At 53.9% G+C, this 25,955-nt stretch overlaps 1 protein-coding gene across 1 annotated transcript; it reads left to right on the top strand.

Moving 5' to 3' along the window:
- The first annotated feature begins 2,788 nt into the window (after window positions 1-2,788).
- LOC136157704 (uncharacterized) lies at window positions 2,789-21,067 on the top strand. The gene is made up of 10 exons (XM_065919508.1): window positions 2,789-2,873; window positions 2,980-3,069; window positions 3,389-3,471; window positions 5,388-5,524; window positions 5,728-5,735; window positions 11,414-12,076; window positions 13,703-13,819; window positions 16,131-16,220; window positions 17,621-17,712; window positions 20,802-21,067. Exons 1-10 carry the CDS (start codon window positions 2,789-2,791, stop codon window positions 20,982-20,984), a joined length of 1,548 nt encoding a protein of 515 aa, XP_065775580.1. The 3' UTR covers window positions 20,985-21,067.
- Window positions 21,068-25,955: the final 4,888 nt, after the last annotated feature.

The raw sequence follows: 25,955 nt of genomic DNA, 5'->3' as shown, positions 1-25,955 counted from the left end.
CTTTGAGTGCAAAGGGTGTCCTAAGTGTGCAAAAGTGTGTGTCCTCAGTGTGTGTGCCTAGAAGTGCCCAGTATTTGAAGCTGTGTGTATCTGCATATCTGTGTGTGTTTGTGCATGTGCCTGAGCGTTCCCGAACCTCAGGATGTGTTACTGCCCATCTGCGTGTGTTTCAGGATCTACAAGTGAGTCTTCATTTGCACACCTGGGGCTCTGGGGCCGGGGGTGTGTCTGAGAGTTGTTGAGAGTCCCAGGAGCAGGGAGTCTGTGAGTCCCAGGCAGGAGATCAGCTCGCGGGAGGGAGTCACTGCGTGTCTGCGATCCTGCAGGACCCACCCCTCCCCCCACCCCCGAGGGGTCCCCAGCGCCCCCCACCCCTGGGTCTCTGAAGCCTGAGCCTCTGTGCCTTTCCCAGGAAGGCCTGGCCTGGACAGTGGGGGAGGGGCGCTGGGGGAGGGGCCGTGCGCTGAGGTCCAGTAGGGACACCTCAGAAGAGGGACAGTGATGCTGGCAGGCTGGGGGTCTTCCTGGAGGAAGAGGCACGGGACCCTCCCCATGAATAATGAAATTATGGTGAACATCCCAACGCCTGTGAGGGTGTCAAGAGACCGTGTTAACCACCTGACTTGTGTTTAGGGGCGGGGGTGGGGGTTTGTGCGTGTCTGTAAGCGACTCAGCCGCGTTCATTCCCGCGAGTTTGTCCACAGCATCCCTTCGCATCTCCAGAGCCAGCGTGGCTCCAGCGCCAAGGACACGCGCTGAGCAAGCCCGCCCGCCCCTGCCCAGCAGCCGGGACAGAGCCTGGGTTCCCTGGGTCCGGAGGTCAGTCCCGCGGGCCGCAGCTCCGAGGGGTCTGCGTCAAAGCGGAGGGGGCGCCGCGCGGGGCGAGGGGGTCCCCACGGGGAGGGCGGGGGCGCCCCGGGAGGAGGCGCGGGCGCGCTCTGGGCTGCTGCCTGGGGTCCCCCGAGACCCCAGGGCGCGCGGTGGGGGCCCTGCAGGAACCCCGGCTCCCCTGAGGGCGGGGGGCGTCCTCAGACCCTCGTGAGCCGCGGGGCGACTCGAGTCCGAGCGTTTGTCTGGCCACTGGGAGGAGGGGAGCCTGGAGGGGACGCAGGAGGCGGGGGTGTCCGGAGGCGGGGGGCCCCTCCAGGGCAGGCGGAGGGGAGCTCTGGTGCTGCCCCCCGAGGTTCTGGGGGGCGGGGGCGGACCCGGCACTCTGGGGGTTGCTGGAGGCGGCGGGAGAGATGGGCTGGGGGTGCTGTGAGCGCCAGGCGGTCAGGGCGCCTCAGACAGCGGGGTCGGCGCGGGCTGCAGAGAGCGCCCGGGGCTTGGGGGCGCGCCGGGGCGCTTCCGCCCGCTTCCCGAGGAGGGACAGCGGCTGACCCCGGCCCCGCGGGCCCTGCGCGCGCACCTGGGCCGGGAGCGCCTCCCAGGGGGGCGGCCTCCGCGGAGGCGCCGGGCCGGGGGTCCGGGGTGGACCCGCGGGGCCGGCGGGCACACGGCTGGAGTCTTCACCCCTGGTGGGTCTCAGTCTTCCGAGTACACCTCTGGGCGCCCCGGGTGCCTCAGAGCCTTGGAGCGCCTCATGGAGAGCCGGAGTGCGGGAGAGGCCCCGAGGGGGTCACCACGTTCCTGGGCGTCGTCCCAGCTCTGCGGGCCCCGGAGGGCCGCCCCACTTCTGAACCCCCTGACCTGGTGACCCGCCCCTTGCCCCTGGGCCTCGGCGGACCCGGGGGCTTCTCCCTCCTGCAGGGTTTCTCTCCCCGGACGACCTGGCCCAGGACGAGGCCCTGGACTGATGGGGAGGGGCGCTCGGGAGGTCCGAGGTCAGGCTGGAGGGTCCCAGCGCCCGAGACAGTGATTCAGGGAAGGTGGGTGGGAGGCGGTGGGGGGAGGCCTCCTGACCGCCCCCAACAGCGATAGACTTGGATCCAACACAGGACTGCCTGAGTCTGGGTCAGACTGTGTGCTCAATACTTGACGTGCGTTTAATCCTACTTAATCCTCACGTTTCATCATTCTGCTCATTTTGTGGAGGGGAAAGCGGACAGCACAAGAGGTTAAATACCCCCAAATTGGGGCACAGGACGAATACTTACATTAGATTTTCAACAAATAATAAATTACCTTTTAGTATAGGTACATCCCGAATATTTCATGGCATTTGCCTATACTTAAAAGTAATATACTGAAATAAATAAAAAATGAAGTTTTAAAATGTAGACACGTCCCATGCAGTGTTTGGAGATATTCATACTACAAACTGATTTGTGTGTCTGAAAGTCAAATCTCAGTTTGCTGCATATTTGTTATAATGTTAAGTCTGGTGAACTTGATCCTTGAGATCCCCAGCTCGTGACTGTTAAGAGTGGAATCCCCCAGTTCTCACCCGAGACACACAGCCTGCCCGGGGTGATGCTGGGGCTGTGAGGAGTCCCCTCCGTGCAGGGTCGGCCCGCCCAGGGCTGTGCTGGGGGTCTGAGGCCCTGAGGGCGGGACTGATGCCTCCTGTATGTACCTGGATGCGAGGAGCACAGGAGGGGCGGGCCTGTCTGAACCCCTCGGTTGGGCTACCTGGTAGCCCTGGGGCGGAGCTGAAACACAGCATGGGGACTGCTCCACGCGTGCACTTACGTAGCGCCTGCTGTATGCCAAGCCCCAGAGGCCCTTTGGTGCCCCGTGAGCCGAGCTGCAGCTTCCTGGTCCTGGCCCTTCGTGTCACAGTTTTTCTAGTTTTAAAGGGGGTGAGCCCCAGGTACCACGAGCCCTGCCCTTGTCCTTGCCGGGCGCCATGACAACCGCACACCCTGGGCCTTGGAGGGAACCAGGAGGAAGCATTGCCAACACGTCCCCTTGGATGCTGGGGACCTGGAGACGTGGGGAGGGGGTGGGGCTGTCTGAGTCCAGCCGACCTCCGAGAGCCACACCCGGGCCCCCTGGCTCCACCGCCCAGGCACTGACCACTCTGTCTCCTGTCCGCAGGGAGCACCTGTGGGGTCACCATGCTGCCTCTGAGCACCATCGAGGGCCAGGAGACCGAGGAGGTGCAGACCAAGCCTCCGGAGAAAGGAGGTGAGACCCACGTGGGGTGGGAACTGTGGGAAAGTGTCCAGGCCATGGGTCTCCAACCCCAAATATCTGTCCCTGGCTCCTCTAGAGGAGGGAGGACCCTGAGCAGCGCCCGGGATGAACCCCCAGACATGACCTCATGCAGTAGGTCGCGTGACTCCCCTGCTTGTAGAATGCCGAAAAGCGTGCCTGGCACATGACAAGTACTCAACACGGGTTGGTTTTTATCACTGGCTTCATGATGAAGATCTAGCTACTGCGTTTCTCAAGCCTCAAGCCTCATAAGGTACGATGGCCTCACTCCTCTTTCTTCCCTGCTCAGCCCCACCTTCTGAGAACCCTGATGATCTGCAAAACAAAGAGGAGGGGAAGATGTCAGCCAAGCTCCTGCCCATCTGTCCCTTGGTAAGCGTGCTTCTTTCGTCACTTTTACCGGAGCCCGCTTGGTTCTGAGAAGAAAGGCACATACATCACCCTCTCCGCCCAGGAGAACCTGTGGGTGTCTAGGCACCCCTTATGCCCTTGACAGTGTGGCCCCGTCCTCTGGGGGCTGGTTTTCTTGGAGATGCCGCCCTCTCTCCTGCCTCCTCTCTTTCCTAATTCCAACTTCCAGTGTCGCCTCCTCCATGAAGCCTCCCTTAGACACTTCCTCCCCATCTGGCTCTAACCCTCTGCCTTGCTGAGTTTTCATCAGCTTTATTATTACTTCCTGAGAACATACGTTGTATCTGTGTGTTCATCATTTGCCTCCCCTCCTAGAGTACCTCTGTGGGGGCAGGACCCCCCTCCATTGTTCAATGACATTCCCCCTCTGCCTAGCACAGATGTAACCAGCCTCCTGCTCTGTATACGCTCGGGCTGATTAAATGACGCAATGAATTAGGGAGCGGTCCCTCCTGTGGAGGCAGCTGAGGGCTTGTCCCCCTGGGTACCAGTCCTCCTTCTCCTACTAACCCCATTGACTTTTCCGGGGGGACCCCCTCTCTCCACGCACTTTGGGTGGATCTGATCCCATCCCCAGACCCGCGCCAGGTACGCCCCTGACCAATCAGAGCCGGATGTGCCAAGGTTCCCGGTGATTGGTCCTGGGCCGGCACGTGACTCATCCTTGGCCAATGAGGCGTCGGCTCTGTCTCTGGGCTTCTTAACAGGCAGGAGGGGAGGTTGGAGGGACCCTGGTGAGAATCAGCGGGGCCCGTGGGGAGGGGTCAGGGGGGGCCCTGGGCCAGATGCCTGCGAGAACGGCTTTCCTACTAGTGCCTGCCGCAGTCCCGGGGAGGACTCGTTAGAAAATCTTATTAGAAAAGAACGTGAGAGTCACAGGTGTTGCAAAAATGGTATAAAGTTCATCCAAATTCACCAACTGTTAATATTTTATTTGCATCTTCTATCTAATAAATATATTTATACATGCATTCCTCAGTCTTTATGACCTTAGACATAGGATATACTCTTACATAAATGTGGGCTGTTGTAATATTCAGGCTTTTCACCTTGAGACACACCTTCATCTAATCTCCGTCCAAATTCCTGTTTCATGAATTAGCTACATGCTCCCTTGTTTTCATTCTTTTCCCCAGACCACAGGATCCATTCTGGGCCAGGTATTGTGCTTAGTAATGTATCTCTGTGTGAAAGTGTGAAAATGTTAGTTGCTCAATTGTGTCCGACTCTTTGCAATCCCATGGACTGTAGCCTACCAGGCTCCTCTGTCCATGGTATTCTCTAGGCAAGAACACTGGAATGGGTAGGCATTCCCTTCTCCAGGGGATCTTCCTGACCCAGAGATCCAACCCAGGCATGGAACCTGGGTCTCCTGCATTGTAGGTGGACTCTATCACTGAGCCACCAGGGAACCCTAAGGGTGGAGGCCAGAGATCTCTCTCAGCACCCTGCAATGCCCAGCATGGCCCCTGCCCCCCACTGCAAAGGATGATCTGGACCCAAAATATCCTTAGTGTGGAGGCTGAGACACGCGGGAAGAGAGGCAGAATGGTTTTGCCAAGATGAGGACGCTGAGTAGGCGCAAAACCCTCTCTCACTAAGCATCAAACATTAACGTTCCTTTTCTTAGATTATTCTGTTCAGTCCTCAGCCGGCCCTGAGGAAGCAGTTACTTTTATTTCATTGAACAGAACTGTAAACGGAAGTGGGGGAAGGTCAGGTCACTTGCCCCGGAGCCCCCAGCTGTTTGTAAGCAAGTCGGAATCCAGCCCCCCGTGGTCCCCCCTGGGTGCCGGGGCTCAGCTCCCACACTAAGGGTGAGCGGACGCCTGGGGCGTGACATTCCCCTCTTGCTTCTCTGTTCTCTCTCCTTCCAGCCGAGTGTCTGCTTTGCTTACTACCTGGAAACGGATGACTCCGACTCTGATTCCCAGTCTGACCCGGACACCTCGAAGCCTGGCTCGAGCTGCGCCTCCCCCTCCAAGCCTGACGCGGACCACGAGGAGATCGAGGCGTGGGAGTGTCCCCTGTGCTGTCTCAGCATCCTCTGCCTCTCCTAGATCCCGAGAGCCCCCCGCCCCCTCCTGCCACAGAGCACCTGCGCTCTCCCCAGAGGGGCCTGCTGGGCTACTGTGATGTGAAACCCCCGATACAGCAGCTTCAATAAACCCAACTTGCCGTCTCTCTCGTGTGGGTGTCTGTGTGTTAACCTCTCAGGGGCCAAGGTGTGGCCACCCTGTGGAGCTGGCCAGGGTCCTTTGACCTGGGGGCTCTGTGGCTGGAGAGGGCTCACCCCTCACACCAAGTCCACATTCTGGCTCAGGCGGAAGGGGGGCAATGAGGGGAAGGGAAGACACACTTTAGACCCTCAAAGGGAAACTCCTCCAAGATGCCTAGACCACTTTTCCTTAAACCTCATTGGCCAGAGCCTAGTCACATGACCATAAATAGCTGCAAGAGAAGCTGAGCAATCCCTTGTCAGCTAATAGCTCCTGTTATTACAGCAAAGGAGAATGGCTATTGTGTTCACTGCTGACCGGGTCTGGTATGTTCATTTATCCCCAGCACTAGGCTGTGACGAACACATGAGTGAAAAAAACTTACTCTTCAATTCTGTGTCTCTCTCCCATTGATGAGGATCTCCTCCCTTTAAGCAAATATTTAGAATAATGAACATTTCTTGGGACTTCTTCCAGTGGTTAAAACTCTGAAACTCCAATGCAGGAGCTGTGGGTTGGATCCCTACACATATAACATCTTACACACACACACACTGAAACACTACTCAGTCATAAAAAAAAGAATGAAATTCTGCCATTTGCAACAATGTGGATGGACATGGAAGTTATTAGGCTTAGTGAAATAAGTCAGATAAATACTATATGTTATAACTTACATGTGGCATCTAAACAGTAAAACAAACAAATGAATATAACAAAATAGAAACAGACTCAAGGCTTCCCTGGTGACTCAGTTGGTAAAGAATCTACCTGCACTGCAGGAGACCTGGGTTCAATCCCTGGGTCAGGAAGATCCCCTGAGGAAGGGAATGGCAACCCACTTCAGTATTCTTGCCTGAAGAATTCCATGGACAGAGGAGCCTGGTGGGCTACAGCCCACGGGGAGACAAAGAGTCGGACATCACTGAATGACTAACACAAACTCATGGATGCAGAGAATAAACTAGTGGTTACTTGGGAGGGGAGGAGGGCCAAGAGAGGGGTATCTGATTAAGAGGCACAAACTACTATGTATAAAGCAAATAAGCAACAAGGGTGTATTATGCAGCACAGTGAAATATAGCCATTATTTTGCAATGACTTTAATAACTTTAAATCACATAAATAATCTACTATAAATAATCAATTATAAAATAATCTATAAAAATATTAAATCACTATGTTGTTCACCCAAAACTAATATAAACCAACTATACTTCAGTTTAAAAAATGGCCCCAACAGAAGAATAATTTTTCTTCTAGAAAAAGTTTCGCAAGGACCATCCAGTTAGAGCACCGTCAAAGAGAAATCCACCAAAGTAAGTCAGTAGTCCTCCACGTAGGTAACTGACCATAAGCCCAACAACTGGAATAGTTTCTAAACGCTGCATACGATTCTGCTCATGATAGAAAAACATTTCATTCACATGCAAAAGTCCTCACAATAAAAAAAAAAGATAAAGAGTTAAATAGGTCAGATCTGGGCTTCCCTGTGGCTCAGGCTGTAAAGAATCTGCCTCTGATGCAGGAGACCCAGGTTTGAATTCTAGGGTGGGGAAGACTCCCCTGGAGGAGGGCATGGCAACCCCCTCCAGTATTCTTGCCTGGAGAATTCCACGGACAGAGGAGCGTGGCGGGCTACAGTCCATGGGGTCACAAAGAGTCAGACACGACTGGGTGACTAACACTTTCACCTCACATGGGTCAGGTCTGGCCTCTTGGGATTGCTGTCTACTTCTGATGCCATCTCCTTTTTTCCTGGTCTGAGAATAATTTCTCCTGCGCTTGAGCATGGTTGTGAGATGATTGGAGGCCAACAGTCCTCGCCATAGATGAGTCAGATTTCATAGCATAATCTACAGATTTGGGGGGTTTCCTGTCTTCTCGAGGAAGGCCTCCAACGTACACTGAGATTCCTGCATCTGCCAGCAGCTGTCATTCCTTGTTCACCTGGGAATGCTGCTAGGAACTCTGAAACAAGGTACCAGCTTTGTGACTCCTTAAAGTTCACCTGGGTTCTTTAAAGCGGTCTGGTTATACTCTATGCATATTCTCAACTATGTTTCCATTTATACCCTGTTAAAGAAGAGATTCTTATTGAATTTATGCAGATAAGAATACTTGCTAAGAGCTTCCAAATTCTGGAAGGATCAGGTAGAGAGACAATATAAATGTTTCACTTTGGCTTACAAAGGTATAATTTACCAAATTGCTGTCATAACTAAATGAAAGAGAAATGTTTCCTTACGTCTAGAAAACAAAGATTAAAGCCAGCATTTCAGACAAAAAGCCGTAAAAATTGAAGGGCTATTCATCCCTTCACTCGGTTCTGTGTAATGAATCCTTGTTGATCTTAAACTTCTGTTAGCAGTTTATGAAGCCATCAGCTTCTCCATTAGAATTCTTCAATTTCTTTCTCAGTTCAGTGGTATGAGTTGAAGATTATCAGAAACTTGTGATTGTCAAAAAAAGACATTTCTATGTAAATGAATTAAACATTAAGTTCAAAACAATTTCTCAGCCTCGCCAGCTACATTTCAGTGGCCAGATGTGGCCAGTGGCTACCATGCTGAACACGGTAGATAAAGAACATTTCCATGGTCCCTGGAGGGTCTATATCGGGACTGGCTTAGATGGCTTAGGTTATCAGAATTATCACACCAGAGCCCCTAGGGTTTCCCTGATAGCTCAGCTGGTAAAGAATCCGCCTGCAATGCAGGAGACCCGGGTTTGATTCCTGGGTTGGGAAGATCCCCTGGAGAAGGGAAAGGCTACCCACTCCAGTATTCTGGCCTAGAGAATTCCATGGACTGTATAGTCCATGGGGTCGCAAAGAGTTGGACACGACTGAGCCACTTTCACTTTCACTATAGCCCCTGGAAGACGAGGATCTGGACAGGGCACTGTGAGCTCCCCAAAGAGCGTGGTCGTACAGAGCATCTTACCAGTGGGTCTTGGGGACTCTTGGCTCCACGCAGGGTCCTCTGGGCACTTTGAGGCAGGTGGGCTGGTGCCGGTCTGCAGGACCCCTCGCCGGCCTGGACCAGATTAACCAGCCAATTACTGATGACGTTCGACGAATGTTAACATCTCCCGGCACTTTCATCTGTGACGTGTGGTGGTGAGCACTTTACATAGATGATCTCATGTAACCTTCACCAGAGTCCTAGGAAGTAGGAACTAATATGACCCCCAATTTATAGGGGAGAAACCCGAGGTTCGTGAGAGCTGTTTTTAAAGGTTATTATTTCAGTTTCTGAATGTAAATCAGGACTCTCTGGCTACTCTTTATATTACACTCTTTCAGCCTCATGGAATTCAAATTTTCATAAAATATATCTTTAAAGAAATAAAGCATAGCTGTTTACATTTCTGCAGAGACTGCCCTTTCACCAGAGAGCAGCTTGTCTCCATCCACTGCAGGAACTGACACAGAAAACTCTCTAGGTCAGAGGTGGACAGACTGCAGCCATCCAGCCCACAGCCTGTCTGTGCAAATAAGGACTTCTTGGCACAGCCACGTCCATCTCTTCCTTCAGTCTGGGCTGCTTAAAGGCAAAGTCCTTTAGCCGCAACAGTGACTTATTGGCCCAGAAAGGCTAAAAATCTTGCCATGAGGTAGATCCTTGAAAAGGAAGGTGACTGATTGCTGCTTCTGTATAGCTTCAGGATTCAAAGATAAAAGCTTGAGCCAAAGGGTGTGCTAGGGATTGGATGTGGAAGACGGAGGCGGGGAGGTGAGCGTCTTGGATGGCTTCATGGACTTACCAGAGGCGCTGGGTTCCAAGGTGGGAGTGATTTGGGAGACACACCAGTGGGCTTATAAGGGTTCATTTAATTTAGGATGGGTTAAATTGAATTAGAGCCAAGTAAGTCTTAGCAAGTGCAAGGCGTGTGTGTTTAAATCTGCAAATATTTAATTGACCTCCGTGTCTGAGGTTTTTCAAGCTGCCTTCATATTCACCCATTCCCTCGTGTCCAGGAATGCAGCACTGCCCATGACTTCTGATTTGCAGATCAAGCTTGGAACTTGATGGTCAATTAAGTTATTCATTCATGTATTCAAAAATATTTTACCTACACCATAAAGGAAGTCAGTGTATGAGTAAGAAACTCATCAAAGGTAATTTCAGTACACATTACACAGACAAGACCAATATCCTTAATATGAAAAGAACTCTTATAAATAGATAAGACAAAGACCAACCACACAATCAGAAGCTGGGAGAGCGGAAACAGTAATTAAGAGTGAAGAAATGAAACTGTTTCGAATCGTGTTTTGACCCAGCTTTCCCTAAAGATTTTTAAATGTGCTCCTATGTACGGACTTGGCCCGTCCACATGTCCTGTTAGTCCACGTCTCCTCTGGTCCTCTTTGTGAAGGGCGGTTTGGAAAGAGCTGCTCCCAAATTTGAAATGTACATACGCTCTGACGCAGTCCTTTCTGCTCTAAATCCTGTGCTGATAAGCTTCCCATTGTATGCGATGACACACTTTCAAAGGTTATTCCAGTCATGTTATAAGCGTCCAGCCTTTGGACACTGGTTATAAAAATCATGGTAAAGTCACTCAGTGGGATAGTCTACTGCTGTTAAAAAGAATGATGCAGTATGACAAAATTTCTAAAATATATTCATTTGTTAGCTAAAAAAAAAGCAAGTGTGTATGGTTGGATATCATTCATGTTAAAGAAAGAAACAGGGATGGGGCAGATGAAATGTACTTGTTTTTATTTAAATATACACATGCATAAACACGCATAAATAAACAAGTTAACCTACAATTAAGCATACAAATAAATGAATACATATTTATCTCTGATAGCATAGATAGGAAGTTGGCTAACGCTAGTGGAGGTTGCTAGTAGGAAGCACAGCCAGGAGAGCCGGAGGGGAAGGAGATGTACTCCTTTCTGTATCATATTTTATCCTCTTGGAGGGTTTCACCAATCTTGCTGAAACCAAGTCTCCCCTCGATCCATTCCCCCTTTCTTCCAGGACATGAAAGCCCTGGATCTCAGCTGGAATCCTGCTCCCTGAAGGGAAGACAGCATTTCTCAGTTCTTGTCCAGAGTCCATTTGATTAAAGTCTGCAGTGAGCATCCTTGGGCTTCCCAGTGACTCAGTGGTGAAGAATTTGCCTGCCCGTGGAGACATGGGTTCCATCCCTGGGTGGGGAAGATCCCCTGGAGGAGGAAAAGGCAACCCCCTCCAGCGTTCTCGCCTGGAGAACCCCACGGACAGAGGAGCCTGGCGGGCTACAGCCCACGGGGTCGGAAGAGTGGGACACACCTGGGCATGCACTCAGAGAGCATCCTTAACAGACAGCGCAGGCGAGGTGTGTTTCCCCACGTGTGTGCCCATCCGCCAAGTGGGTCTCGGTTGTCGCCAGCAGGCCTGGGAGGTTGAGGGGACTCTTGGGGGTTCGCGAGTAGGCCACTGTGAGCAGCGCTGAGCGTGTGGGCGAGCCTGGGGGTCAGTGTATCTGATGATTGTGCAGGGCGGCCCCCGGCCCCCGGCCTCCCCACCCCCACTCCCGGGCTTCCAGGCCCTTGGGTCTCCGCGGCTCGGCAGCATAACAGGGTTCTTCCCTGTGAACCCCACGTCTCCTGGGAGACCTGGGCCCGGCGGGGTCCCGGTGGGGGAGGGGCGCGGGGGGAGCAGGTGGACCCTCCCCCCCGCCAGGGAGACAGTGGTGCCGGGACGCCGGGCTCACGGGGGGTGTGGGGCCCGCATTTCCAGTCCTCAGCCCCGGAGCAGCACGAGCGCGTGTGCGCTTCGCCTCGGACACAGCTGGAGCCGCTCGATCTGAGTCCCTGTGGACCGGGGCGGGGTCTGCGGTCGCGAGCCGCTCCTACCGCGCTTTTGTCCCGGGGCTCCCCAGGCGCGCTTGCAGGGAACCCCCGACTCTGCGCCCCTGGGCAGCCCGGCGCCGAGTCGCCGCGGCTTCGGGGGGGCCGTCCCGCCGCCGCGCCTCCGAAGGGTCTGCGCCACCCGGGCGAGTGCGCAGTGCGGGGCGGGGGGCGGCGGGCTGGCGCTGCGGGGTCGCCGCGGGGAGGGCGGAGGCACCCCGCCGGGAGGTGCGGTGCGTTCCAGGCGGCGGGGCGCGGGCGCGCGCGCCGGGGAGCCCCCCGAGGAGCCCGCGGCTCCCCGAGGGCGGCCGCAGTGCTCAGACCCTTCTGAGGCGCGAGGCAGGCGACTCGTGGTCCGAGGGCTCCTCGGGCCGCCGGCAAGACAGCAGGCTGGAGGGCAGCGAGGAGGACTGGGCCGTGCGGGTGAGGGCCTGGCTGGGCCTCCTCCCGGGGCAGGTGCAGGAGGAGCAGGCGCCCGGCCCGGAGCCGCCAGGAGGTACGAGGGCCGGTCTGCGCGCCGCGCGGCTCCCGTGGCGGGCCAGGCGCTCCGGGGAGGCGGCGGGGCCGGGGGCGCCTTCCGGAGCGGCCGGAGGCAGCCCAGGAGGCTGACTTGGGGGAGCCTAGAGGGAAGCCTGCGGGACGCGGAGGGGCGAGGAGCCCCTCCGGAGCCTTTCGGGGGCACCGGAGCAAGCTGGCGAGAAGCGCGCTTGCCGGAGCGTTCTGGAGCCTCGGGTGTCTGCGCGCCCGCGCCTGCGGCCGGCGGGGGCTGGGAGAGCGCCGGGGGTGCGCCTCTGAGGGGGGCGGCCTCTGGGGGAGACCCAGGGTCTGCCCCGGGGGCCGGCCCGAGGGGATCCTGTGTCTGGAGGCCGATTCTGGCTTTGCAAACGTGTCTGCCCAGGCGTCTGTGTCTGTATGCCCCCGTGTCCAAAGTATCTGTTTGGAAATAGGTGTTTCTGCAAGTTCTTACGTGCGTGTGTCTGTGTGTGTCTGCCCGGGTTGTCTGCTCTTTCAAGCTCCGTGAACCTGAATCTGCACGTTTGTGTGTGTGGGTTTGTGAGCGGGTCTTAGCGTTTCCAAAAGGCCCGCGAGCTGAGGGGGCGTCTCTGATTTTGCAGGAATGTCTGTGACTGCAGTGTGGGTGTGGGTATGTGTGTGTCTGTGTGCACGCCTGGGTGTCTCTGAGCGTGTCTGAGAGAGACACGCCAGGGTGTCTCTCTGCATATCTGTCTGATTTGATTTCCTCGGAGGTTTCAATTTTTTTCCAAGCCTATACTCCCAAAGGAGTGATTCTGAGGTTTAAAGGAAACCATCTGGAGAGAGTGTAAAGGGGAGTGAGGGGGTGGGGGGCGGGTCTGAGAGGGGGAGGCCTCTGGGGAGATGGGCCCCCGGGTGGGACTGAGGGTGGACCCTGGGGTGTCAGACAGAGGTGGTCTGAGTGTCCCATGGGGTGTCCTTTGAGATCCGAGTGTGCAAAAGTGTGTGTCCTGAGTGTGTGTGCCTAGAAGTGCCCAGTATTTGAAGCTGTGTGTATCTGCACATCTGTGTGTGTGTGTGCATGTGCCTGAGCGTTCCCGAACCTCAGGATGTGTTACTGCCCATCTGCGTGTGTTTCAGGATCTACAAGTGAGTGTTCATTCTCACACGTGGGGCTCTGGGGCCGGGGTGTGTCTGGGAGTTGTTGAGTGTCCCCTGTGAGTCCCAGGCAGGGGATCAGCTGGCGGGAGGGAGTCACTGCGTGTCTGCGATCCTGCAGGACCCACCCCTCCCCCCACCCCCGAGGGGTCCCCAGCGCCCCCCACCCCTGGGTCTCTGAAGCCTGAGCCTCTGTGCCTTTCCCAGGAAGGCCTGGCCTGGACAGTGGGGGAGGGGCCGTGCGCTGAGGTCCAGTAGGGACACCTCAGAAGAGGGACAGTGATGCTGGCAGGCTGGGGGTCTTCCTGGAGGAAGAGGCACGGGACCCTCCCCACGAATAATGAAATTGCGGTGAACATCCCGACGCCTGTGCGGGTGTCAGAGGCTGTGTTAACCACCTGACTTAACAACGTTTGGGGTTTGCGGCGGGGGCGGGGGGCTTGTGTCGCCGAGCAACCAGCCGCATTCATTCTCTCGGGTTTGTCCACAGGCTCCGCGGGCATCCCCAGAGCCAGCCCTATCCGGGCGTCAAGGAAAAGCACCGGGCCCCCCATCCCGCTCGTGCCCAGGGTCGAAGAGAGACCCGGGTCGCGATGTCAGTCTCGAGGTCAGTTTTCGGCCGCGGCCCTGAAGGGTCTCCACCTTTCACTTTCGGGCAGGATGATGTGCGGGGGTCTCCGGGGGAAGCACGGAGGGGGGCACCCAGGGAGGATGCGCGGGGGCCTCCTGGTGCGGTGGGGTGCAGGGGCGCGGCCTAGGGGCCGCTGAGACCCGATGGGGCGGGCGGTGGGGCCCCTTGAGGAACCGATTCTCCCTGAGGGCGCCTCACCTTCTGAGGGCCCCCCTCCCGGCCCCTCCCAAGTCTGAGGGTTTCTGGGGTCACCGGGAGGAACAAAGACTGCAGCGGGGAGAGGAGGCTGGGGTGTCTGCAACAGGGGGTGGCGGGGACCCCCTCCTGGTCCCCAGGTTTTAGGGAGCATGAGGGGCAGACCTGTGGGCTTCTTGGTTTGCGGGAGGAGGTGGGACTCTGGGGGGCACTACAGGACCCAGGGGAGGTCAGGTGGGGATCGTGGGTCCAGGCACAGCCCTGACCAAAGACAACATGCAGATCTTATTTCTGGGGGACAGTCCAGAGGGGAGTCTGGGGCAAGGGAACCTCTGGAGGCATTTGGAGGTCCTCTGAGGACGCCCATGATGATGCGCGGCTGAGTGAGGCCTTGGAAGCGGGCTTGTCAACCTCCAGGGATTCTGGGGGTTCATGTCTGGTTGCGGGGAGGGGGTTGCCTCCCAGAGGGGCGGCCTCCGCGGAGGCGCCGGGCGGGGGTCCGGGGTGGGCCGGCGGGGCCGGCGGGCACACGGCTGGAGTCTTCACCCCTGGTGGGTCTCGGGTCTTCCGAGTACACCTCTGGGCGCCCCGGGTGCCTCAGAGCCTTGGAGCGCCTCATGGAGAGCCGGAGTGCGGGAGAGGCCCCGAGGGGGTCACCACGTTCCTGGGCGTCGTCCCAGCTCTGCGGGCCCGGAGGGCCGCCCCAGTTCTGAACCCCCCTGACCTGGTGACCCGCCCCTTGCCCCTGGGCCTCGGCGGACCCGGGGGCTTCTCCCTCCTGCAGGGTTTCTCTCCCCGGACGACCTGGCCCAGGACGAGGCCCTGGACTGATGGGGAGGGGCGCTGGGGAGGTCCGAGGTCCGAGGTCAGGCTGGAGGGTCCCAGAGTCAGAGACAGTGATTCAGGGAAGGTGGGTGGGAGGCGGTGGGGGGAGGCTTCCTGACCGCCCCCAACAGCGATAGCCTTGGATCCAACACAGGACTGCCTGAGTCTGGGTCAGACTGTGTGCTCAATACTTGACATGCATTTAATCCTTTTTAATCCTCACGTTTCATCATTCTGCTCATTTTGAGGAGGGGAAAGCGGACAGCACAAGAGGTTAAATATCCCCAAACTGGGGCTTCCCAGGTAAAATACATGATAAATACTTAAGCTGAAATTTCAGATAAATAATGAATTATCTTTTAGTGTAAGTACATCCCAAATATTCCATGGGCCTTGCCAATACTGAAACACAATTTAGCAGAATAAATACAAAATGAGTTTTTATGTCACGTAGAGACATGTCCCATGCAGTGTTCGCAGACACTTATGCTAAAAAATGATCTGTGTGTCTGAAACTCAAATCTCAGTGTCCTGTGTGTTTCTTGTTGCTGTTGTTAAATCTTGAGATCCCCAGTTAGTGACTAGCAGGCTGGAATTCCCCCAAGTCCACGCCCCAGACACATAGCCCAAGTCCTGCCCAGGGTGATGCTGGGGCGGAGGTGGGGTCCCCACACTGAGCCTGTGCTGGGCCCCCTCCCTGCAGGGCCGGCCCCGCCCAGGGCTGTGCTGGGGGTCTGAGGCCCCGCTCCTTCACCTCGGCCCTGAGCGCGGGACTGATGCCTCCTGTATGTACCTGGATGCGCGGAGCACAGGAGGGGCCGGCCTGTCTGAACCCCTTGGTTGGGCTGCCTGGTAGCCCTGGGGCGGAGCTGAAACAGCACCGGGACTGCTCCACGCGTGCACTTACGCAGCGCCTGCTGTATGCCAGGCCCCAGAGGCCCTTTGGTGCCCCGTGAGCCGAGCTGCGGCTTCCTGGTCCCGGTCCTTCGTGTCACAGTTTTTCTAGTTTTAAAGGGGGTGAGCCCCGGGTACCACGAGCCCTGCCCTTGTCCTTGCCGGGCGCCATGACAACCGCTCTCCCCTGGTCACACCCTGGGCCTTGGAGGGAACCAGGAGGAGGCATTGCCAGCACATCCCCTTGGATGCTGGGGACCTGGAGACGTGGGGAGGGGATGGGGCTGTCTCAGTCCAGCCGACCTCCGAGAGCCACACCCGGGCCCCCTGGCTCCACCGCCCAGGCACTGACCGCTCTGTCTCCTGTCCGCAGGGAGCAGCAGTGGGGTCACCATGCTGCCTCTGAGCACCATCGGGGGCCGGGGAAGGGAGGAGGTGCAGACCAGGCCTCCGCAGAGAAGAGGTGAGACCCAGTGGGGAGGAAGCCGTGGGCAGGTGGGAGTGGGGAGGCCTCAGGGAAAGACTGATGGGGGAAGCGTGGACCTTGAAGCCTGGCCCCATTCATTCCTACAGTGTCTTGTTTCATTTATTTCTGCCCTGACACTGAGAATCTTCCAGTCACAGTCCAAGGTTTTCCACACATCCAGTCACGCATGCTTCACAATAAGGGAGGGACAGGAATTACCTTGTTTTCCAGATGGGAAATCTGAAGGGTGACAAGTGTGAATAATCAGCTCGCAGTGGGATCTGAACCCATCTGGCCTGGGGGTCTTTGACCTTAAGCACCGTGTCCCCCGTCCATCTCGGGGACCCTCCCCACAAGATGCCCGGTTTGTGTTCCAGCTGCCTGGGATTCCACGGTCTGTCTGTGCCGTGTGTGAGCTAAGTTGCTTCAGTCGTGTCCGACTCTGTGACCCTACAGGGTGTAACGCTGCCTGGTTTCTCTGTCCATGGAATTCTCCAGGCAAGAATACTGGAGTGGGTTGCTATTTCCTCCTCCAGGGGATCCTCCTGACCCAGGGATTTAACCCAGGGCTCCGTGTCTCCTGCACTGGCGGATGGGTTCTTTACCACTGAGCCATCAGGGAAACTTAACCAGATCCCTGCAGGTGGCCATTTGGGTTATTCCCAGCCTTTGACGATGACAATAAGTGCAGGTAGAAATAGGACTATATTTGGGTCAAACAGCACACAGGGGAGTGGATCCAGGACTATGTTTAAAAAGGCAGATGGCAGCATCTGAGGGGACGTTTGCACAGGTGGCCGGGACAGTCCTCCAGAGAGAGGCCGGCTTCCATTCCCAGGAGTGGAGGAGTCTGTAAGGAAATCGATGGATTTGTGGGCAGCTTTGAAATAACAGGAACGTTCACTCCAAACCGACATGTCTGTCTTCTTCAGGAAAACCCGAGTGTTTTCTGGAGAGACGTGCCCCACTGGCACCTGCGTATCAGCTGTGCCTTCCTCCTGGGCACGGGTACCCCAGGGTGCCACTATCTCCAGAGCCCCTGTTGTCTAACGCCAGCCTCTCCACTCGCTGACATTCCCTGTCTGTTCCCTGGGGACCTTCAGGATGCAGCTTCATGCATCTCTGCAGGCACTGCTGTGCAACCTCCCGCAAGTGTCCTCACCTCTGTGATTCCTTATCTCTAAAGTTGGATGAATACAGTGCCCATCTCTGAGAGTTATCATGAACAACCAAACGAGCTAGGACCTGCAAAATATTTAAAGGCGTGCCTGACACATAGCAGGTACTCCACACGTATTAGCCATGGTCACTGGCTTCATGATGAGCGTTTTATTATTATCGAGTTTCTCAAGCCTCAGCGGGCAAGACGGCCTCATGCCTCTTTCTTCCTCGCTCAGCCCTGCCTTTTGAGAGCACTGCTGGTCAGCGAAGGGAGCCCGCCAGGAAGAATGCAAGAGTGTCAGCCAAACGGGTGCCAACGTGCCCCATGGTGAGTCTGCTTGTTTTCTGCTTTGACTAGAGAACCCTGGGCCTGAGAGGTCAGGCTTATCGGCCACCCTCTCCGCCCAGCAGAGACCTGGGTGCCTGGGTGCCCCTTGCCCCTCCCTCGTCCCGGATGTGGCCCCATCCTGGAGGGGCGGATGGTTTTCCTTGAGGGTGCTGCCCTCGTTCCTGCCTCCTTCTCTTTGCTGATTCCAGCCTCTGTTCATGTGTCACCTCCTCCATGAACGCTGCCTCCCCAACCCCTTGCCTTGCTGAATCTCTTCAGCATTATTATTGCTACTTGAGATTATACCATTTACCTGTTTGCTCCTAGTCTGTCTCCCTTATGAGAGTAGTTCAGTGGGAGGATGTCAGCGGGCGCCCCCGTGTTGTGCAGTGCCATAGCCCCCTACCTAGATCAGATGTAACCAGCGTCCTGCTCTGCATACGCTCGGGCTGATTAAATGAAGCAATGAATTAGGGAGCGGTCCCTCCTGCAAAAGCAGCTGTGGCCTTGTCCCCCTGGGTACCAGTCCTCCTTCTCCTACTAACCCCATTGACTTTTCCGGGGGGACCCCCTGTCTCCACGCACTTTGGATGGATCTGATCCCATCCTCAGACCCGCGCCAGGTACGCCCCTGACCAATTAGAGCCGGCCGTGCCAAGGTTCCCGGTGATTGGTCCTGGGCCGGCACGTGACTCACCCTTGGCCAATGAGGCGTCGGCTCTGTCTCTGGGCTTCTTTACAGGCAGGAGGGGAGGCTGGACGGACCCTGGGGAGAACCAGCGGGGCCCGGGGGAGGGGTCAGGGGGGGCCCTGGGCCAGATGCCTGCGAGAACGGCTTTCCTACTAGTGCCTGCCGCAGTCCCGGGGAGGACTCGTTAGAAAATCTTATTAGAAAAGAAAGTCACAGACGGTATAAAGATCATCCACATTCGCCAATTGCTGACATTTTTTCTATTTACATATATTCTTTAATAAAATGTAATATGCCGGTGTTATATATGTATATTTATTACAGTGTATGTACACATGATATACCTAAGTGTGGGTTGCCTTAGAAATACAATATTCTGTTATAAAAGGGGGGCTATTGTCATCTTCCTGCATTCAACCCTGATACACACTTCATCTTATCCCTGTAGTGGTTTTGATATTAATAAATTGCTACATACTGTCCATTTGGCATTCTTTCCCCTCCAGCACAAGGTCTGGTCTAGGGCAGGGATTGTATTTAGTAACGTATCTGTGGTCTTCTTCAAGCTAGGCAGTCTCCTAAGCCTTGTTTGCCTTTTATGGCACTGACCATTTTGAAGTCCAGAGTCACACCCATCCCATATTGTGGTTTATTGGGTATATTTTTGACCACCTCCCTGTGAATGAGATTCACGATAAGCTATGATCTCTGAAGCACCACCTAAGTGATGCCGTGTCCTTCTCAGAACATCACATTTTGATGCACATGAGGTCTGTGCGCCATCACTGGTGATGCGAGTTTTGATCCATTGGGCCAAGATGCTTGTCCCATTTCTTCGCTGAATAATGTCTGACTTTCCTATTTCTAATAGGAACTCATTGGAGAGACACTTGTAGATCCACTAAATAACCTAGAAGCAGAGAGCATTCTGATTGGTCCTTCCAGATCCTGTGTCCTCCACGGAACCAATCATCAGCTGAGGTGATGCAGGACCTCAATGGCCCCAGGCCAGGTCACCTGATCATGGGAATAGGAGGGGAAGACGACCCCTCCCTTTCCCCAAACCTGGAGAACACAAGAAAGGGATGAGGTGATGATTCTCATCCAGAGGCAGTTTGTCCCTCAGGGGACGCCTTCAATGTCTGGAAACATTTTTGTCACAATTGAAGGGGGTCGAGCTAATGGCATCCGGTGGCCAGGAATGCTGCCTAGCATTCCTGCAATGCTCAGGATGCCTCTGCCCCACCCACTGCAAGAAGGATCTGGACCCCAAATGTCACAAGTGGGAAGGGCTGGTAACCCGGGAATAGGGGAAGGACAGTTCTGCAGAGGTGATGGCACCGTGTGGAAGGAACACCGTCCTGCCCACCCCAAGCCTCCCAGCTGGCATCCCAGCCCTCTGAGGCTAAGGGCCCCAACTCCAGAGTCTCAGCACTGGGTTCAAACCCAGCTTCAGCCACTACCAGCTGTGGGAACTGGGGCCCGCTCCTGAACTCCTCTGTGGCTCAGTGTTCTCATCTGGGAAACAGGGCAGTAGGAACCCCACGTGAGGTTACCAGGAGTCTGAAGTGGGTTCACATCTGTGCTGCGCTTCCCTGGAAGAACGGGCTTCCCAGGTGGTGCTAGTGATAAAGAACCCACATGTCGATACAGGAGACACAGGTTTGATCCCTGGGTTGGGAAGCTTCCCTGGAGGAGGGCATGGCAACCCACTCCAGTATTCTTGCCTGGAGAATCAGGAAGGTTATGTACTCACTTCTAATCCTGAGTGCAGCATGTTCCCCACCTATACATCGGATCAAATGTCGGAGTGGGAGAGCTTACCAGTGCCTCCCTACCCCTATTTCCTCATCTGCAGGGTGGAGAAATAAGATCAGAGGCCTCCTCATAAGGATTAAGTGGGGCCTGACATGTCATTCAGGCTGAAGCGGCCTAAATGCTCAATAACCATTGGATAGAAATAGTAGTCCTCCCAGAAATCACTACAGCTTCAATACTGCCAGCACCGTGGGTGATGCTTTCTATTGGGAAGAAGTGTTTAATTTTTTAGGAAAGCAGATGGTTTTAAGAAAACCAGCAAAGCAAACATTGTCACAGCTGACGAGTTTCCAGCTCTCACAAAGCGGCAAACATTGTTACATTTAATGATCCTTTTTTTGGATTACCTCGTTCAGTCCTTACGCTCCTCTGTGAGGGAACAGTTACTTAGAGCCCATTATACAGAAATGTAAACTGAGGCCAGGGAAGAGCAGGTTATCTGCCTGAGGATCCCCAGCTGTAGTGGGCGAAGAAGGAATTCAACCCCAGGTGGGTCGCCCCTGAAGTCCGTGCTCAGCCCCTCCAACTAAGGGCAGTAAAGTTCTCCTCTCTCCTCTCTGTTGTCTTTCTTTCCTTCCAGCCGGGTTTTTGCTTCACCTTCTACATGGATTCGAACGACTCCGAGTTTGACTCGCAACCTTCCCCTGGAAGTTCGAGAGCGGGCTCGAAGTACACCTCCCCTTCGAAGCCTCGTGCGAAGTATCAGGAGATCCAGGCCTGGGAGTGTCCCCTGTGCTGCCTCAGCGTCCTCTACATCTCCTGAACCCTGAGGTGCCCCCGGCCGCCCGCTCCAGGCCACCCGCGCGCCCCCCAAACATGCATGCTGGGCTTCTGTGACGTGAAACCCCCAACATGGCGGCTTCAATAAACCCAACTTGCTGTCTCTCCTAAGGCCGTGGTCTGTGTGTGAAACTCCCAGGGCCGCGGCGGGGCGGCTCCGTGGGGCTGGGCAGCCAGGGTCCTTGGACCTCGGTGCTCTGAGCCACGCGGCTGGAGAGGGCTCACCCCACACCCAGTCCACATTCTGGTGCGGGGCAAGAGGGGGGATGAGGAGAGGGGAAGACAGGCTTCAGTCCTTCAAAGGGCGACTCCTACAAGAAGCCCAGGTCACTTTTCCTCACAGCTCATTGGCCAGAGCGGGTCACATGACGACATCTAGTCGCAAGGGATGCTGGGAAGTGTAGTCCCTAGCTGGGCAATCCTGCGTTACCTAATTGCTGCCATCATAAGAGCAAAGTTGTGTGTGTACTTAATACAACTCCGCGACCCGTGGACTGTAGCCCACCAGACTCCTCTGTCCATGGGTTTTTCCAGGCAACAATAGTGGAGTGGGTTGCCATTCCCTTCTCCAGGGGATCTTCCCGACCCAGGGGTTGGACCTGCATCTCCTGTGTCTCCTGCATTGCAGGCAGTTCTTTACCCACTGAGCAATCAGGGAAGCCCTTTTATAGCGAAGGAGAATGGCTGTTGTTTCCACCACTGGCGAGACCTGTTATGTTCATTTATCCCCAGCACCAGGCTGTGGTGCATACACGAGTGAATAAACTTATTCTTCAGTTCTGTATCTCTCTCCCACTGACTAGGATCTCCTCCCTTTTTACACAAATATTTAGAATGATGAACATTTTAGAGTACCGTCCATGTGGGAGGCACTGAGCTAATGTCTCTACACATTTTGATTCCCTTAATTGCATTCTATTATTATCCTTCTTTCTGAGATAAGAGAACAGAGAGTCCACCTCACTTGCTTCAGGTCACACAGATCACAAGGAGCTAAGCCCACATTCAAACCCAGGCAGGCTGGCTCCAGAGTCTACGCCCTTAGCCATCATGGTATCCACCTCACAGAGGTGGACACGGGGAGATTCCCAGATGCTCACACAATTGTGAGTCAGAGAGCCTCTTTCAACACTCAAACCTTCCAACACTCCCTTCACATACCTCTTCAGATGCTGCAGAAATAGTTGGAATATGTGTGTAGCACGTATCTGTAGCCACAATAGTGCCAGTTACCAACCACCACCACAAAATCCACAGGAGGTGTTCACTGAGGTGAAAACACACAACATGAGGGTTTCCATTTTATCTGGGGATTTAGTGGGGATTATAGCCCAGGAGACAGCCTCTCGGAGAGCTGTGAGGAACTGGTCCAAACAGGTAGGTGAGAGGTCAATTTATATGGGATTTTTGGAAAAGGGGCCCACACAATCACGTGCACCCCTCATTACAAGGTTCATGCTGGTTATGATGCATGGACATCTTCATTAAAGACTGTAGTTCTTTTCTAAGAAAAAAGTGCAAGTTGGGCAGAAATGTAAACAGATATGCTTTTTAAAAAATATATATAGTTTATGAAAATTTAAATCTTATGAAGTAAAACATAAAAATAGTAATATATTCTTGATATATGTGCAAAATTTGAAACAACCACCTTTAAAAACAGCTCTCATGAGCCTGGGTATCTTTCCTATAAGTTGGCGGTCATTTTCGTTCCTATTTCATAGGACTCTGGCGAAGGTTGCTTGAGCTCGTCTATGTAAAGTGCTCAGCACTGCACCTGGCAGATGGAAGGTGCCTGGGAAGCCAGTCCTGACACAGACCCTTCAGTGACCAGGGAACTGCATTTAAGAGGGATCTGGGTTTAATTTTCTTGCCTCCAGCACAATAACTTCATGTGTATCCTTCAATGTAAAGGAATCCAGGACATTTCAGTGGCCCCAAATGGTCAGTGGCTACCACACTGGACACCACAGATACAGCGCATTTCTGTGGTCACTGAAGATCTGTGTCAGGACTGGCTTAGATCTTTTGTGCTGCGCTGAGGGCTCAGTCGTGTCCAACTCTTTGCAACACCATGGACTATAGTCTGCCAGGCTCCTCTATCCATGGAATTTTGCAGGCAAGAATACTGGAGTGGGTTGCCATTTCCTTCCTCAGGGGATCTTCCTGATCCGGGGATCAAACCCACGACTCTTGCATCTCCTGCACTGCAGGTAGATTCTTCACCAACGAGCCACCAGGAAAATGCTTTAGATCTCTTAGATTATCAGAATGATCACACACTGTAGCCCCCAGAAGTGAGGCTGTGGGCCCGCTGCTGTGAGAGCCTGAGGGAGCACGTCTCATGGAGCGATCTCATCGGTGGGTCTCGGGGACTCTGGGGTCCATGCAGGGTCCTCTGGCACTTTGAATCTCAGGGTTCCCAGTGCCCTGCCCACAGGACACCCCCTCCCTGCCTGGGCCAGATTAACCAGTTACTGCTGATGTGAGATAAATGGTAACATGTCCTGGTGCTTCCGCCTGTCACACATGATGCTGAGCACTTTACATAGATGATCTCATGTGACCATCTCCAGAGTCCTGGGAAATATGAGCTAATATGATCCTCAATTTATTGGAGGGAAAAGCATGGCTCAGAGGAGCTTTTTAAAAACACTACCATTTAAAATTTTCTGCCAAATTCCACACTATGTGCCTATTTGTACGTTATATTCTTTCAATTCATAGGATTCAAATTTTCATAAAATATCTCTTTCTTTAAAGCATTTTATCTGTTCACTTTTCTTTGCAAACTGCCCCTTTGCCAGAGAGCAGCTTGGCTTTATGTACTGCAGGAGCTGGTACAGAAAATTCTCCAGGTCAGAGGTGGGCAGACTATGACCATCCAGCCCAGAGCCTGTTTGTGTAAATAAGGGCGTGTTGACACAGCCACACTCATCTTTAGGTACTGTCTGGGATGCTTTCGTGCAAGAGAGGAGCAGCTGCAATGGCCTGATGGCCCAGGATTCTAAAATACCTGCCACACACCCTTGCCGAAAAAGAGGACTGACCCTGAACTGATTAGAGGCCAGACTGAAATCAATATGGGTGAGGGTGTGAGAACAGTTAGAAAAGGAGGGAAATCCTTGAGCTACCGTGACTGCAATGCACGCTGTAAAAGGCATTTTGTGTTTGAGTCCAATGCACATGCTATTAACACATATGTGTGTTTCTATCTGTGTGGCATTTCTTCCCACTCTAAGCCCAAGTTTAGAACCACTACTTCCTCTTACTGAGCTGTTTCAAATCCTAAAAGATGATGCTGGGAAAGAGCTGCACTCCATATGCCAGCAAATTTGGGAACTCAGCAGTGGCCACAGGACTGGAAAAGGTCAGTTTCCATTCCAATCCCAAAGAAAGGAAATGCCAAAGAATGTTCAAACTACCACACAACTGCATTCAACTCACACACTAGCAAAGTAATGCTCAAAATTCTCCAAGTTAGGCTTCAACATTACATGAATGGAGAACTTCCAGATATTCAAGCTGGATTCAGAAAAGGCAGAGGAACCAGAGATCAAATCGCTGACATCTGTTGGATCATAGAAAAAGCAAGAGAATTCCAGAAAAATATCTATTTCTGTTTCATTGACTATGCTAAAGCCCTTGACTGTGTGGATCACAACAAGTTGTGGAAAATTCTTCAAGAGATGGGAATACCAGACCACCTGACATGCCTCCTGAAAAATCTGTATGTAGGTCAAGAAGCAATAGTTAGAACAAGACATGGGAAAACAAACTGGTTCAAAACTGGGAAAGGAGTACGTCAAGGCTGTATATTGCCACTCTGCTTCATTAGTTTATATGCAGACTACATCATGCGAAATGCCAGGCTGGATGAAGCACAAGCTGAAATCAAGATTGCCGGGAGAAATATCAATAAACTCAGATATGCAGATAACAACACCCTTATGGCAGAAAGCAAAGAGGAACTACAGAGCCTCTTGATGAAAGTGGAAGAGGAGAGTGAAAAAGCTGGCTTAAAAGTCAACATGCAAAAAACAAAGATAATGGCATCCGGTCTCATCACTTCATGGCAAGTAGATGGGGAAACAGTGGAAACAGTGACAGACTGCTTTCTTGGGCTCTAAAATCACTGCAGATAGTCAGTGCAGCCATGAAATTAAAATATGCTTGCTCCCTGGATGAAAAGCTATGACCAACCTAGACAGCATATTAAAAAGCAGAGACATGACTTTGTCAACAAAGGTCCGTCTAGTCAAGGCTGTAGTTTTTCCAGTGTTCATGCATGGATGTGAGAGTTGGACCATAAAGAAAGCTGAGCGCTGAACAATTGATGCTTTTAAACTGTGGTGTTGCAGAAAACTGAGTGTCCCTTGGACTGCAAGGAGATCCAATCAGTCCATCCTAAAGGAGATCAGTCCTGGGTGTTCATTGGAAGGACTGATGCTGAAGCTGAAGCTTCAGTACTGTGGCCACCTGATGCAAAGAGCCGGCTCATTGGAAAGATGCTGGGAAAGATCGAAGGCAGGAAGAGAAGGGAGCGACAGAGGATGAGAGGGTTGGATGGCATCACCGACTCGATGGACATGAATTTGGGCAAGTTCCAGGAGCTGGTGATGGACAGGGAAGCCTAGCGTGCTGCAGTGCACGGGGTCTCGAAAGGGTTGGAGACCACTGAGTGACTGAGCTGACTGACTTGCTCTTACGACCTGCACAAGGTCATTCTCGCCCCCTTAAGACCTGCCCATCACGACCTCCTATTTCGGTTTCTCTAACGAACCAAGACGCAAAGGCCCCCGACCCTCCCCGCTAATAACCAAGTTGCCACGAGCCTTCTGACGCCTGTGCTGGTGTCAGAGGCGGTTTGAACCACCTGACTCGGCCTTGGGGGCGGGCTTGGGGCTTGTGCGTGACGCCGAGCGGCTCAGCGCTGTTCATTCGCGCGCGTTTG

This window comes from Muntiacus reevesi, chromosome 2 (genome assembly GCF_963930625.1).
Source record: "Muntiacus reevesi chromosome 2, mMunRee1.1, whole genome shotgun sequence".
In the NCBI taxonomy this organism is placed as follows: Eukaryota; Metazoa; Chordata; class Mammalia; order Artiodactyla; family Cervidae; genus Muntiacus; species Muntiacus reevesi.
The sequence above is the reverse complement of the archived record's forward strand: the minus strand, read 5'-3'. Positions and strand labels throughout refer to the sequence as shown.